This window comes from Acomys russatus, chromosome 15, assembly GCF_903995435.1.
Source record: "Acomys russatus chromosome 15, mAcoRus1.1, whole genome shotgun sequence".
Classification (NCBI taxonomy): Eukaryota; Metazoa; Chordata; class Mammalia; order Rodentia; family Muridae; genus Acomys; species Acomys russatus.
This window is the reverse complement of record NC_067151.1, coordinates 44,270,753-44,285,251: the sequence shown is the minus strand read 5'-3', so window position 1 is coordinate 44,285,251 and position 14,499 is coordinate 44,270,753. Positions and strand designations below refer to the sequence as shown.

The following is a 14,499-nucleotide window of genomic DNA, read 5'->3' as shown; positions in this document are numbered from 1 at the left end:
TATACATAAATTCCACCAGAGATCTCCTACAGCTGGCAAACATCTTCGGCAAAGTGGCTGGATACAAGATTAATTTTAAAAAATCAGTAGCCCTCCTATATACAAATGACAAATGGGCTAAGAAAGAAATTAGGGAAACTACACCCTTCACAATAGCCATAAATAATATAAAGTATCGTAGTGCAACTCTAACCAAGCAAGTCAAAGACCTGTATGACAGGAACTTCAGGTCTCTGAAGAAAGAAATTGAAGAAGATATCAGAAGATGGAAAGATCTCCCATGCTCATGGATCAGTAGGATTAACATAGTAAAAATGACCATCTTACCAAAAGCAATCTACAGATTCAATGCAATCATCATTAAATTAACAACATATTTTTACAGACCTTGAGAGAACAATTCTGAACTTCATATGGAAAAACAAAAAACCCAGAATAGCAAAAACAATCCTATACAATAAAAGATCTTCTGTAGGTATCCCCATCCCTGACTTCAAGCTGTACTACAGAGCAATGATAATAAAAACTGCATGGTACTGGCATAGAAACAAACTGGTTGATCAGACAGGAATTGAACTGGAGACCCAGAAATAAACCCATACACCTACAGACACTTGACTTTTTACAAAGGAGCCAGAACCATACAATGGAAAAAAGACAAATGGTGTTGGCCTAACTGGATGTCTACATATAGAAAAATGAAAATAGATCCATATTTATCACCCTGCACAAAACTCAAGTCCAATTGGATCAAAGACCTCAACATAAAACCAGGCACATTCAATTTGTATGAAAAGAAAGTGGGGAAGAGCTTTGAACTCATTGGCACAAGAGACAACTTCCTGAACAGAACACCAACAGCTCAGGCCCTAAGATCAATCATTAATAAATGGGACCTCTTGAAACTGAAAAGTATCTGTAAGGCAAAGGGGCACTGCCAATAGACAGAAACAGCAGTCCACAGATTGGGAAAATATCTTCCCCAATCCTACACCTGACGAAGGGCTAATATCCAAAATATATAAAGAACTCAAAAATTAAACACCAACAAACAAAATAACCCAATTAAAAATTGGGGCACAGAGCTAAAGAGAGAATTCTCAACAATGGAATCTCAAATGGCCAAGAAGCACTTAAAGAAATGCTCAACATCCTTAGTCATCAGGGACATGCAAATCAAAATGAGTCAGATTCTATCTTACACCTGTCAGAATTGCTAAGATCAAAAACTCAAATGACAGCACATGCTGGCAAGGATGTGGAGAAAGGGGAACTACTCCATTGCAGGTGGGAGAGCAAACTGGTACACACTTTGGAAATTAATCTGCTGCTTTCTCAGAAAATTGGGAATATCTCTCCCTCAAGACCCAGCTATACCACTCCTGGGCATACAGCCAAAAGATGGTCCACCATACAAGGACACTTGCTCAACTTTGTTCATAGCAGCTTTATCTGTAATAGCCAGAATCTGGAAACAACCTAGATGTCTCTCAGTCAAATAATGGATATTGAAATTGTGGTATATTTACACAATGGAATACTACTAAGTCATTAAAAACAAGGAAATCGTGAAATCTGCAGGCAAATGGAAGGAAGTAGAAAAGATCATCCTGAGTGAAGTAACCCAGACCCAGAAATGCACACATGGCATGTACTCACTTACAAGCAGGTTTTAGCCATTTAGTACAGGATAAACACGCTACAATGCACAGCTCCAAAGAAGATAAGCATCAAGGAGGACCCAAGGGAGGATGCTTAAATCTCACTCAGAATGGGAAATAGAACAGACAGAGGCAGAGGTTGAAGAGAAGGAACAAGGTAGGAGAGGGAACACAGAGAGAAATAAAGGTGGAGATCAGACCTGGGGAGAGCAGGGGCAGGAGGACAGAGGGCCTGCAGAGAAGAGAGAAGCTGCGGGTGGGGGCATCTCTGTGACAAACTGGAGCCCTAAGACAGAATAGGCCTCTCGGAGGATATGAGAGAAACTATACCTGAGACTCCTAGTAGCAGGGGGCCATGGAGACCGAAGAGGACACCCTCTAACTACACAGGACTCCTGGTGGAGTGGGGAGGAACACCAAGCCACCCACAAAAACTTTGATCCAAAACTAATGCTGCCTACAAGACATGCAGGGGTATAGAACAGACAGAGCAGAGACTGAGGAAATGTGCAACCAATGCCTGGCCCAAACCAAGATCCAACCCCATGGAAGAGAGCCAAAAGCCCTGACACTATTAAGGACATTCTGCTATGCTTGCAGACAGGAGCCTATCCGAGTTGTCCCCTTAGAGGCTCCACCCAGCAGCAGTTGGAAACAGAGGTTGAGACTCACAGGCAAACACTGGTCCTCCTTCTGCTAACCTATTCTAGCCTTCATACAATCTAACCTAGGCCTAGAGTGTTTTCAGCCTCTGAGACTTACTGCTTAATGAGCTCACCCTTGCTTGTTGTTTCTGAGCTCTGGGCTGACTGGTTCAACTCAGATGTTCTGGCTCAAATTCTTCTCTAAATTGGCTTACTTAACCTGGCTTCTCTCTCGGCCTGGATTTGCTCTGCTTGGCCTCAAACTGACTCAGTAATCTGCTCTAATCTGGCTTCTTCCCATTTTCTGGCTCATTCTATCTTCACCTGAGTTCTCTCTCTGCAACCCATCTCTCTATTCCTGTCCTAGTAAAACTGCCTCCTCTCTCTCTGAAAAACTGCTTTTTAAGTAGCTTCCTTTTCCTCTCTCTTCTCATGAGAGGTGGGCATATCCTATTCTGCCAAATCATCTCTTATCTGTCACAGTTTCTGCTACTCAATTAGACATCATTTTCAAACATGGTTGCTTCCTTCTACAAACTAACTTTATCTTCATTTGTGATTAAAGGCATATACTTACGCTATACCAGGCTGGCCTTGAACTCAGATCTGTTTGCCTCTGTCTCTTGGATTAAAGGCATGTTTGTATTCCAGCTGGATCACACAGACCTAGAAGATCTTTGGATGTGATCGCTTGCCAGACAGCCATCCTCTGAATTAACATTCCTCTATAAGAGGTGACAGTAGCTCCACAAGAAGACCAACAGAGCCAACTAGCCAGTGCCCAGCGGGTCTTATGGAGTCTAAAACACTAGGGACCATGCATGGATTAGACCTAGGTCTTCTACATAGATGTAGCTGATGGGCAGCTCAGGCTTCATATGGGTCCGCTACTAAGGGCAGCAGGGGCTGTCTCTGATATGGATTCTTTTGCCTGCTTTTCAATCATTTCCCCGTTGACCAAACTGACTTGACAGGGGAAGAGGACAAACTCAGTCCTAATACAACTGGAGGAGCTACAGTGGGATTGGGTTGTAGGAGGGGTTCCGCTTTTCTGAGGAAAGAGAGGAGGGAGGAAGAGTGAGACTGGGAGGAGAGGAGGAAGGGGCTACAACAAGGATGTAAAATAAATAAATAAATAAATAAATGGGCTCTGCTTAAAGTGATAGATGGATAGATAGATAGATAGATAGATAGATAGATAGATAGATAGATAGATAGATACCAAACTACAAATGAGATTAAACTGCCTGCTGACCTGGTGGCATATATCTTTAATCCCAGCACTTGGGAGGCAGCAGCAGGCAGATCTCTGAGTTTGAGGTCAGCCAGGCCTACAAAACAGGAGAAATCCTGTCTTGAAAAACCAAAACTGAAACCAAAATCAAAAACGAAAGAAAGAAAGAAAGAAACTAAATTGCTTTGATATTTCCAACTGTGCTAATTGGGCCTGATAGTCAGAAATTTAGCCAAATAGAAGTATTGCTAGTCATTGGTTGATTTGGTCACCTCTAAGTTAATGTTTTTTTGTAAATGGATCTTGCTACTTGTGGGTTCTTTTTCCCACTCCTTATATTCCCCCATCCTATTTAACCCCCTATGGCTAGATAAGAGAGAAAGAAGGAGAGAGATAGAGCTCGTTGAATCTAATTTCTTCTTTGCTCATAGCTGGTCTTTGCTACTTTGTGTGTTCTTTTTTTCTCCCCTGGTATCACTAGATAGGAAAGAAAGAAGAATGGGGGGGGCAGGGGGAGACAGGAGATAGAGATCCTTGAATCTAACTTCTTTCTTCTTTGAGCATGACTACTAATAAACAGCAACCAACACCCTCTGTCAGGGCTTTAGCATTTATATACCCTCTAAAGAGTTCCCAGAGTGCCAAATGTCACACAAATGCAGAAACTATCTACAGCAGGCAAAACCATGCCTCTGCTACAGCACAAGGCAAGTCATATAGTCAGCTGCTGCAAAGTAGCCCTATATCCCCACACCTGAGAATAGAACAAAACATTTTTTAAAGTATCTCTGTGCTTTGTTTGTTTGTTTTTGTTTTCTTCTTCGGGAAGACAGCCTTGGCTGTCCTGGACTCGTTTTGTAGACCAGGCTGGCCTTGGACTCACAGCAATCCTCCTGCCTCTGCCTCCTGAATGCTGGGATTAAAGGACACCACCATGTCCTGTTTATTTCCGTGCTTTTTAAAGAAACCAAAATTCCAGAATTTTCACTACAGTTTCCTCTGATATTTCTATTTATTAATAGAACTAAAAAGCTGGGAAGTCTAATTTGGGGTCAGTATAGTAGCATGTATTCTGGCCTGGAGAACACCAAGTTTTGACTAGATAGATCTCACGGCTGTAGCCAAAAGACAAGAGTATGTTGGAGTGATGTTTTTGTGCACGGTGTCTTCAAATGCTGACTTCTGTACCCAAGGAGTTGAGTTCAGGCTGGATTTTAGCATCTCCTGTCTCAATGTTTTGTAAACATTGCTTTCCATCATCTTCTGATTTGTTAAATAAAGAGCTGACCAGCCAATAGCTGGGCAGGAGAGGAAAAGGCGGGACTTCTAGGCAGAGTGAAGAAAGAGGTGCCAGGGCAAGACTAAGATGGTCTGTAACAGGCCAGGTGGCTGGGAAGTAGGTCAGGCCAGTATGGTCAGGTTAGAATTGCTTAGTTAGAAAAAAAAAAAAAAAAAAGAATTGCTTAATACCTGCCCAGCTATATTACCTGAAGCTTTTACTAAACATAAAGGTCTCCAGATCATTATTCAGAGCAAGGGCAGGCATAGGAAAAACCTTGCATTTTACAAGAGTACAAGACGTTCTCATGTTTATTGATTCCAAATAAGATGATCTAACATTTCCCAGATTTGTACTCTCAGTTATATGGTCAGCAACCTTTAACAAGTTCTAATGAGTGTTAGAATAAGGGTGTAGGTGAAAGAACAGAGTTTTCTATCATTTAACAGTGTGATGGGGTGAGAAAAGAAGTTAAAAGATTTAACAAAAATTTGTCTTAAGTCTATCATAAGGTCATCTGCGGTAAGCAAGTTTATACAGTCCATCAGGGGCTCCAGACCTTTGACCTTGGAAGCATCTGGAGAATCCACCACTGGAGACCCTCAGGGCTTTGCGTAACATGAACAAAGTATAAATAGAGTGCTGGTAAATCCTACGGGCTGTGCATTTCAAGACTTTTATGTGCCTTGAAACTGTTCACTCTTGCGTCATTTTAAATTTTTATTTAAGAATTATGTGTGTATACAGAGTACCTTATACGCATGTAGTCTGTACTTAGTCATAGGGACGGAAACTAACACGTGCTCTAAACTAATGTCTGACTTCTATATCATTACTCAGAGCAGTGACTTGTCTCAGGACCCCAGCCTGTCTTTACTGACACCATTGAAACCACTCATTTTCAAGAGAAAATTTTCCAGGCTGATGGGCTGTTTTTCTAGTATTCTCCATTTCCAAAAAGAATGTATAATACAGCTACAAGACAACACACACACACACACACACACACACACACACACACACACACACAGAGACAGAGAGACAGAGACAGAGACATTTAGTTAATATATTTACCCTTTTCATTTCCACAGATAGTTAGCAGTTTTTTTTTTTCCCTTAAGAATTATAGTAACACTTTCTTTTTTCTTTTCTTTTTTTTCTTCTCTAAAACATGGTCTCCCTGTGTGACCCTGCCTGAAACTTGATATGGAGACCAGGCTACCCTGGAAATCTTAAAAATCTGCCTGCTGCTGCCTCCCAAGTGCTGGGATTAAAGGCATACACTACCATGTCCAGCCTTTACATTTCTTTTAAATGATTATTTCAAACACACAAGTGTTTGATAAGGTGTGTGTGTGTGTGTGTGTGTGTGGTGTGAGACTGTGGATGGAACTTAGGGCTTTACATATATGTTGGGCAAGTACTTTCTACTGAGTGTTTCCAGCCATTTGCTGTTTTGTTTTCCATTTTGAGGCACGACCAACCCCCTCCTCTAAGTTAGCCAGGATGGCCTTTAACTTTCCGTTTGTCTCAGTGCTCCCAAGTACCTGTAATTATAGATGTGTGCCACCTGACCTGGCTATACAAGTGATTAAAAAATATATATATCTAAACATCTCAAGGTATTTTGAGATTGAAAAACCCAGTCGAGGGATAGAGAGATGGCTCAGAGGTTAAGAGCACTGGCTGCTCTTCCTAGAGGTCCTGAGTTCAATTCCCAGAAACCACATGGTGGCTCACAGCCATCTACAACGAGATCTGGTGCCCTCTTCTGCCTCTGGCCTGCAGTCAGAATACTATGTACATAATAAATAAATAAATCCTTTTAGAAAACCAAAAGAAAAACCCAGTTGGAGGGAATGCTGATGTGAATGTTCGAGCAGAACGCAGGAAGAACCATGTAAATAATAAACTCTCCTTGTAGCCATCATGAATATGAAACAGTCCTACTAACTTTAGCAGTGAGGCAGGAGGTGGTAGCACTGCCAATGGAGAGGTGAAGGTGTTAGTTAGCCAATAGGCTGGATTATTAATTAAGTGTAGCAATCAGGAGAATGAGAATAAAGAATCAAAACTATCTAATGTTTTCAGCCAAAGAAACAATATGTCACTTTTAGAAGAACTAATAAAAGATTGTAACTTAACAGTGCTTAGGGATTTTCCTTCATTGACTTGATTGAAAAGGAATTTCCCTGAACAGGGCAACAACAACAACAACAACAACAACAAAAAAGGAGGGTGCTGCCAGACGTGGTGGCACACACCTTTAATCCTAGCACTTGGGAAGCAGAGGCAGGTGGATCGCTGTGTGTTCAAGGTCAGCCTGGTCTACAAAGCGAGTCCAGGACAACCAAGGTTACACAGAGAGACCCTGTCTCGAAAAACAAAAACAAAAACAAAAAAAGAGGTGCTAAAATCTGCATGTCTGTCATCTTAATGTGAGAGATTGTTACAAAAGGTAAATCTAGGCCTGGAACCCCATTCCTGACTAAATTTTGGGTGAGCCCTGAGAACCACACCAGAAGGAAGCCACAATGGCCAGCCAATGGGCTGGGATTTAGGAGCAGAGGAACAGGTAATGAAGAGTATTGTGGAGGTGGATAGTAGACTCTAGAGGGCTTCTCCACCCCAGCTAGTTCCCAAATAGTTGAGACAGACACCTTTTTAGAGTTATAAAAGCTTTAAGGCACCATAAGTAGGCAGGTATCAACCCTGTAAGCTATTTCACTATTTCTCAGCTACACAGCCCAATGTACTTGTCACAGTTGAGCCTACCTGCTTGCTTCTGCTCCATCAGGCCAGCCCTTTATGGCCACGTGCAAATGGTCCTTGCCATTCCATGGTGACTTCCTTCTCTCCTGCTTCCTCTTTTCCTGTTACATCTTCTCTTTCCTCTCTCCTCTCCTTCCGGCCTTGTGGTCCTGCAATGACCAGAAAGCCCAGGAACCTAAGATCTGCCTACTTCTCTTCTACCCAGTTACAGGCTGTCAGCTACTTTATTTAACCAGTCAGAGACTATGGTGAATAAAGCCACACAAAGTCACATACACAACATCATTTTGTGTACATAATAATGCACTTATCTGAATGGCACCCAGATTTTGGGGGCCAATAATTAGCATTAGACTATATAGCAGCCAGACCAACCCCCAACAGAAGACATATCCTCCCAAGGCATCAGAGAGGTAGAAAAGCACTAAGCACCAGATTGCATAAGATTTGAACCAAGGAAAGCAAAATATGCTTAAATAGGTCCATGGAACTAATCTTTGTGAAGAAGACACAAAGAGAATGCTGTTTGAGCAAGTGCAAGAGAAAAACCAGATGCAGAAAAGAATCCAGAAAAATACAACATAAATCCATTCAGCAATAGCAAACCGGTTTTTACTAACTTGAAGATTTCAGCCCTTGAAACACTAGTTGTTTGGCGTACTTATGCTTTGTTTTACATGACACATCACTGTAATGTGTTGCCCTTATTTTATTTTTCATTAAGGTTGAAACAGTCTTAAAATTGGTTGTCATGCCAGACCCAGTAGACCTCCAAGTTGTCCCAGGAAGCAAAATGTCTGATTTATTTAGGAGTTCAGACTTTCTAAAACAGAAAGTTTGGGCAAGAGCCCACAGGAGGTTTATGCCTCTCAGGTGATTTTGATGGACTTTGAGGTTTGAGAAGTTGTGTCTTGCACATTTTAGAGCTAGATTTAAGAGGTCCAGCTGAGGTCTGTGTGCGATGCCAAGGAGACGGAGGGTTCATCTGCCAGGGGTGCAGTGTTTAGAGCTGGGGCGGGGAGGGCAGGGCGGCGGAAGTAAACTAGGGCTCCAGCACCTGCTAGTTTGGCGAGGCTTAGCTGGTTACTTAACGACACTAAACCTTAAGCTTCTCATACAGGAAATCCAAATAATAGCTCTCTTCAAAGTAAATTGCACTATGAATACGAATGACCAACTGTCTGTACCTTGCCAGGTGGCTCTGGTGTCGGGATCGGTTCAAATGCCTGCTCTAACATTCATTGTGTGACTTAAATTGATTACCACACCTCTCTATGGTTCGATTTTCTAATTTGTAAAGTGAATACAATTACTTCACAGAATCATTGTAGGAAGCCAATGCATTTGTATAGCTTGGTGTGATGACTCACTCTTACAATCTAAGCACTAGAGAGGCAGAGGCAGGAGGATTAGGAATTCAAGGCTACTCTTGACTATACAGCAAAAGTTGGAGGCCAGCTTACTCTAACCTGAGAAGCCCTGTTACAGCAGACGTTTAGAAGGCTGCCTTAGCCAGGCATGGTGGCATGGGCGTAAGCCTAGAACTCAGGAAGCTGAGGCAGGATTATGAATTATAGGCAAACCTTAGCTACATAGTAAGACCCTGCCTCAAAAAAAGATTGTTACATAGCGTTAGACACCAGTTATAAGAATAACAGTAGTAAAATACCTCCTGTAAATAAACTACCCAGCCTACATTGTAACAACTCAGTCTCTGGTAACATTATTATTGTGATTATAGAAACCTTGACTTGTTTATAGTCTACTCTCTTTTTTTGTCTTCAAAATAGCCTCTACAGAGGTTTAATTTTATTGATTGTATATGATTGTTGGCCTGCATGTATGTATGTATGTATGTGCACCACATGCATGCACTGTCCTTGGTGGTCAGGGAGAGTGTTAAATCTCCTGGACCGGAAGTTACAGGTAATGGTGAGCTACTCAACCTGAGGGTTGGGATCTGAGCTCTAGTCCTCTGCAAGAGCACCAAGTGTTCTTATCTGCTGAGCCATCTCTCTAGCCCTTACTGCCCTATTCTGATAGATAGTTATATAAGGTTCTACCACTGGAAGTGGTGGAATAAAGGGAAACAAAATCGCCTAGTACCCTTTTGTTGCAATTTATGCATTTGTAATTATTTAAAGATTAAAAAAGGTGTAAAGGCTGGGCATGGTGGTGCATGCCCATAATCCCAGCACTTGGGAGACAGAGGCAGGTGGATCACTGTGAGTTCGAGGTGAGGCCAGCCTGGTCTACAAAGCAAGTCCAGGATGGCCAAGGCTACACAGAGAAACCCTGTCTCAAAAGAACAAAACAAAAGAATGTTTTGAAACTCAGGACAGGAAACTTGTCTGAAGTGGGAGGTATTAGGAGGAAGGCCGAGCTTAAATTCAAAATTTTTCTTTGATTAGATAGTCAAAACTAAGTTTGAGAAAAAAGATATCCTGGTGTGGTAGCATATACAAGTAATGCCAGCCCTAGAAAGGCAGAGGCAGGAGAATCAGGATTTCAGGCCAGCTTTGTCTCCATAAAAAGATTGAGGCCAGTCTGGACTACGTGCAATGCTAGGTCAACAAACAAAAATTTGGGTATTTCTCCTCCCTCAATAGGATTAATATCAATATCAAAATAGTCATTTTCTTCAGACTCTCTAAGCTATAAGCCAGAATCTTCTGGAAATAAAAACATGTGCAAGAAGTCCTCCATGACTCACCGACTCACCCCCAACACACACACACACACACACACACACACAGAGAGAGAGAGAGAGAGAGAGAGAGAGAGAGAGAGAGGGAGGGAGAGAGAAAGAGAGAGAGAGAGAGGAGAGAAAATAAAAGGATGCTACTGTATTAATCCATTTTCTGTTACTTTCTTTTTGTTTTGTCTTGTTTTCAAGACAGGGTTTCTCTGAGGAGCTTTGGCTGTCCTGGACTCACTTTGTAGACCAGGCTGGCCTCAAACTCACAGAGATCCACCTGCCTCTGCCTCCAGGAGTGCTGGGATTACAGGTGTGTGCTACCATGTCCGGCTCACAGTTTTGAAGCGAATCAAATAGCACAATACTGACTCTGGTAAGTTCCCCTCTCCCACATGGCAGATGATGTAATGGGTGTGTGAGAAGGTCTTATGGTTAGCCAGTCAACCAAACAAAATTGGCCACCCAGGCTTGTCCTTTTTTTTTTTTTTTTTTTTTTTTTTTTTTAAATAACAACTCTCTTGTGAAGCATCAAAGGGTCCCACAAGAGCTATCTTATTCCTTTCCTAGGAACATTCCTCTGAGGCTGTGGTCAAGCGTTAATACATGAACATTTGGCAAACTACAGTGATTGCCTGTGACTCCATTTTTCTCTCCAGAAAGAAGCAGTCCAACTGTAACAAGCACAAAGTATATCTTAGTAAGATCTAGCCATGTATAAAATGCCTTCTTCCCTTTACTTAATACTATGTGCCATTTTCATTTTGTTCTAGTAATCACAAGAACCCTTCTTCTTCTGACCAAATCTCTCTCTCTCTCCCTCTATCAAAATTTTCTTACCTTAAACCTACCCTTCCTTTTTTTTTTTTTTTTTTTTCCATTTTATTTTTGAGACAGGGTCACTATAGCCTAGTCCCACCTAGAACTCAGACTTCCAAGTGCTGAGACTACAGACATGATGTGCCACACTTAGGTCTCATGGGTTTGCTTTGGGACACAGGGTTCTCAATGTATCCAGACTGGCTTCAGAATTCTGCCCGAGTCTCCCAAACTCTGGGACTGTAGCATACACCACCATACCTAATCGTATTTGTAAATATACTAGTGCTCCAACATGTCAACATAGTGTCACCTGAAGTAAATGACTCTCTAGAGACTCAAAATATATGAGGGAGAGGCTCTCCAAGCATGAGGACTTGAGTTTGATCCCAGCAAAGCCAGTCTAGGTATGCATGCCTGTCATCCCAGCACTGGGAGATGGAGGCAAGCAGGACCCTGAGATGACAAGCCAGCACATGGTTCAGTTGGGAAATCCTGTCTCAGGACCGTAAGGCAGAGAGCAATAACAATGTGGGGCATCTTTCTCTGTCCTCGTTTGCACAAGGATGTGCATACCTGGATATGTCCGTGCGCCACATACACCCCCCCCCCCAACACGCACATAATGAACTTCATCTGAATTTTAAGATCTGAATTCAACTTACATTCACGTTAACCTTCAGTGTGAATTACTTCCAAAGAGCTTGTTTGCCAAGCCCAGCTGAAAGGATAGAAAATAACAAAGACTTATTTGAAAGGCACTATTCTGTGTCGAAAGGCTTTTGTTTTGGCCATTCCTCCCATTATAACTATCTTCAAGTGATTCCTATAGTCCTGCAGTTCTCTTTATCCTGAAAGGACTCAGACCTTTATTATGTCGAAACTTTTCTATTATACTTTTAAAAACACCCTCCTCTGACTTTAAGTGCTTATAAAACATTTGTATCTTAAGCATTCATTTCTGCATGTGGTTCTGCCCAAACAATATACGCCAGAAAGAACCAAACGCCAAAAGTTCCCAAAGGAGTTTCTTCTAATAGGGACTCTTGGCAAGTTCAAACACATCCAACGCCCCCACTCCTTCTGACTCTGAACTGCTCCTGCTTCACAAACTCGCACACATTTGAGGAACTAGTAGTTGGTAAATACACACACACACACACACACACACACGTTTGTTTTTAGACAAAATATTATGATGTAGCTCAGGCTGCCCTCAACGCCCCCCCCCCCCCCAGACATTCACCTGCCTCTGTCTCTGCCTTCCAAAATCTGGGTTTAAACCGTGGACCACTATGCTTGGCTTAAATATAAGTTTGAAAAGTCCTCACTCTCCTTTCTGAGCCAAGGGCCTCCAGCGTACTTAGCCTCGCCAAGGAGTTGTATCTCTGTACATCTTATCTTGCGATGCACACGACGGGGGGGGGCCGGGGGGGGCGGCGGGAAGGGGGAAGAGGGGGCGGGACGGAGGAAGGGGGGGGCGGGCTGTTGTCACTAAACTGTTCAAAGTGGCTTTGAATTTTCTAGTTCAGGCAAGCCCTGCGCTTGGGCTACTCTTACTTTAGCTAGCTGCTCCCGGTCACGCACAGTTGCTAAGGTTACAAACCGCGTCACCAGCCTGTCATCAGTCCTGACCTCTTCTGAAAAAAATTGAGAGGTTCTTTTTTTATCTGTTTTACTTCCGCCTTTGGTTACAATGTTCCTGGTTAAGACTGTATCTTTGGGATTAGCTTCCTTTATCAACAGTCACAATGTTGCATTAGCTACGTCAAGGATCCTAGTCTGGTTCTCTACATATTAATACTTGGTGACCAAGCAGTTTAACTTTCCAAGACGAGCTACCCAAAAAGGGAGTATTATGGAAGGATCAATTCCTCCTAAGTTTCTACCTGTTGCGGGCACTTGGTCAGAGGCCCCTTTCCTTTTCCTCCCCTGTCCCTCTCGCTTTCCCTTGAGTTTTCAGAATGCGCGTCACCCTAGTCAGTCCTAGCCTTGACACACTGGTCCCAGGATAGTATGTAATTCCCAGAACAAGGCTAAAGGTTTAGGACCTTACGTGGAACTTAGACACCTCTTTGCCTTCCAAAGTGAATGAAGCGCTAAAGTAATACCTGATGAGAAAAGAAGGAACCCAGAACCCAAACATCCAGGGCTACCCCGATAACCGTGCCACCATAACCAGGAAGACTACATAACCTGCCCTTCCCCGCCTGCTCTCGGGTCGGCTTGTCTTTGGCCGCCTGGGGTTTCTCCCTCCGCGCGTGGCCACACCCCTCCGCCCCGGCCCTTTCCTGCCCGGGACTCTCCCTTCCCCTTTCCTTTCGCTCTTCCGCCCCCCGCTCTCCATCGCGCCTTCTGATTGGCCAAGCCCGCCGGAGCCCGGCCGGCCAATCGGCGAACCAGTCTGGCGGCGATGGGCGTGGCCGCAAAGCCGGGCCCTCAGATCGAGGCTGCCTCCCCCCCTCTCAGCCGGCAGCACATTCCGCCGCCGTTGCCGCCGCCGGCCCCGGGCTTGTCTTCGCCGGAGCTGCTGTGGTACCCGGACTCGGGGCAGGAGAGGGCGGCCGGGGAGCAGAGGCCGCGGAGGCCGGGCGAGAGGAAAGGAGCGGACGGGCGGGCGGCGCAGGCGGCGGCCGGCTTCCTGGGAGCGTCGGTGCGGCGCGGTGGTTGGGGCGGATCCCGCGGGGCCCGGGCTGGGGGGGGAGAGTCGCCGGCCCGGCCATGGCGGACAACGAGAAATTGGACAACCAACGGCTCAAGAATTTTAAGAACAAAGGCCGCGACTTGGAGGTACAGTGGGGCCCGCGGCCTCCGGCCCCGGCGGGACTGGGGTGCGTGTGGAGTCGGGCGGGCGCGGCGACCGGCATGGCGCTGGGCGGGCGGGCGGGCGGCCGTGACGCGGGCGCCGCGCCGGGAAGTTTGTGCCGGGCCTGCTCCGCCTCCGCCGGCGACAGCGCCCGGGCCCTCCGGGCGCGGCCTAGGCCTGCCCCGCTGAGCCGGCCAGACGCGGGTGCGGGCGGCTGGAGTGTCGGCCCGTGGCGGAGGCCCGGTAGCGGCGGAGGCTCCCATTCTACTCCGGCTCCGACGCCAGGCGTCGCGGGCGGAGGGTGATGTAGGAAGCCAGCGGCGACCTCTTAACTTCTAGGGGCCAGAGACGCCCCCACTTGCAGGCGTTTTTTTTTCTTTTTGTTTTGTTTTGTTTTCTGATCGCCTAGACTCCGGTTTTACCCCAAACTACAGGAGTCAACTTCTCTGTTGAAAAAGACACCCCCGCCGCGAGAGGCTTCCTGGTGATGCTAACAGTGCCTTCCAGCGGCCTGGGTTTCACTCTGGTCCTAGCTGAGTCAAGATGTGTCTCACGATGTGCCCTTTTCCAATCAAAGGACCGACATCCC

At 44.8% G+C, this 14,499-nt stretch overlaps 1 protein-coding gene across 1 annotated transcript in view; it reads left to right on the top strand.

The window, feature by feature from the left end:
• The first annotated feature begins 13,751 nt into the window (after positions 1–13,751).
• The window catches only part of Kpna4 (karyopherin subunit alpha 4), a 59,490-nt gene continuing 58,742 nt past the window's right edge, over positions 13,752–14,499 (top strand). Inside the window, exon 1 of the mRNA XM_051157292.1 lies at positions 13,752–13,894. Coding sequence (XP_051013249.1) covers positions 13,826–13,894 — 69 coding nt within the window. The 5' untranslated portion in view covers positions 13,752–13,825. The remainder of the gene's footprint in view (positions 13,895–14,499) is intronic.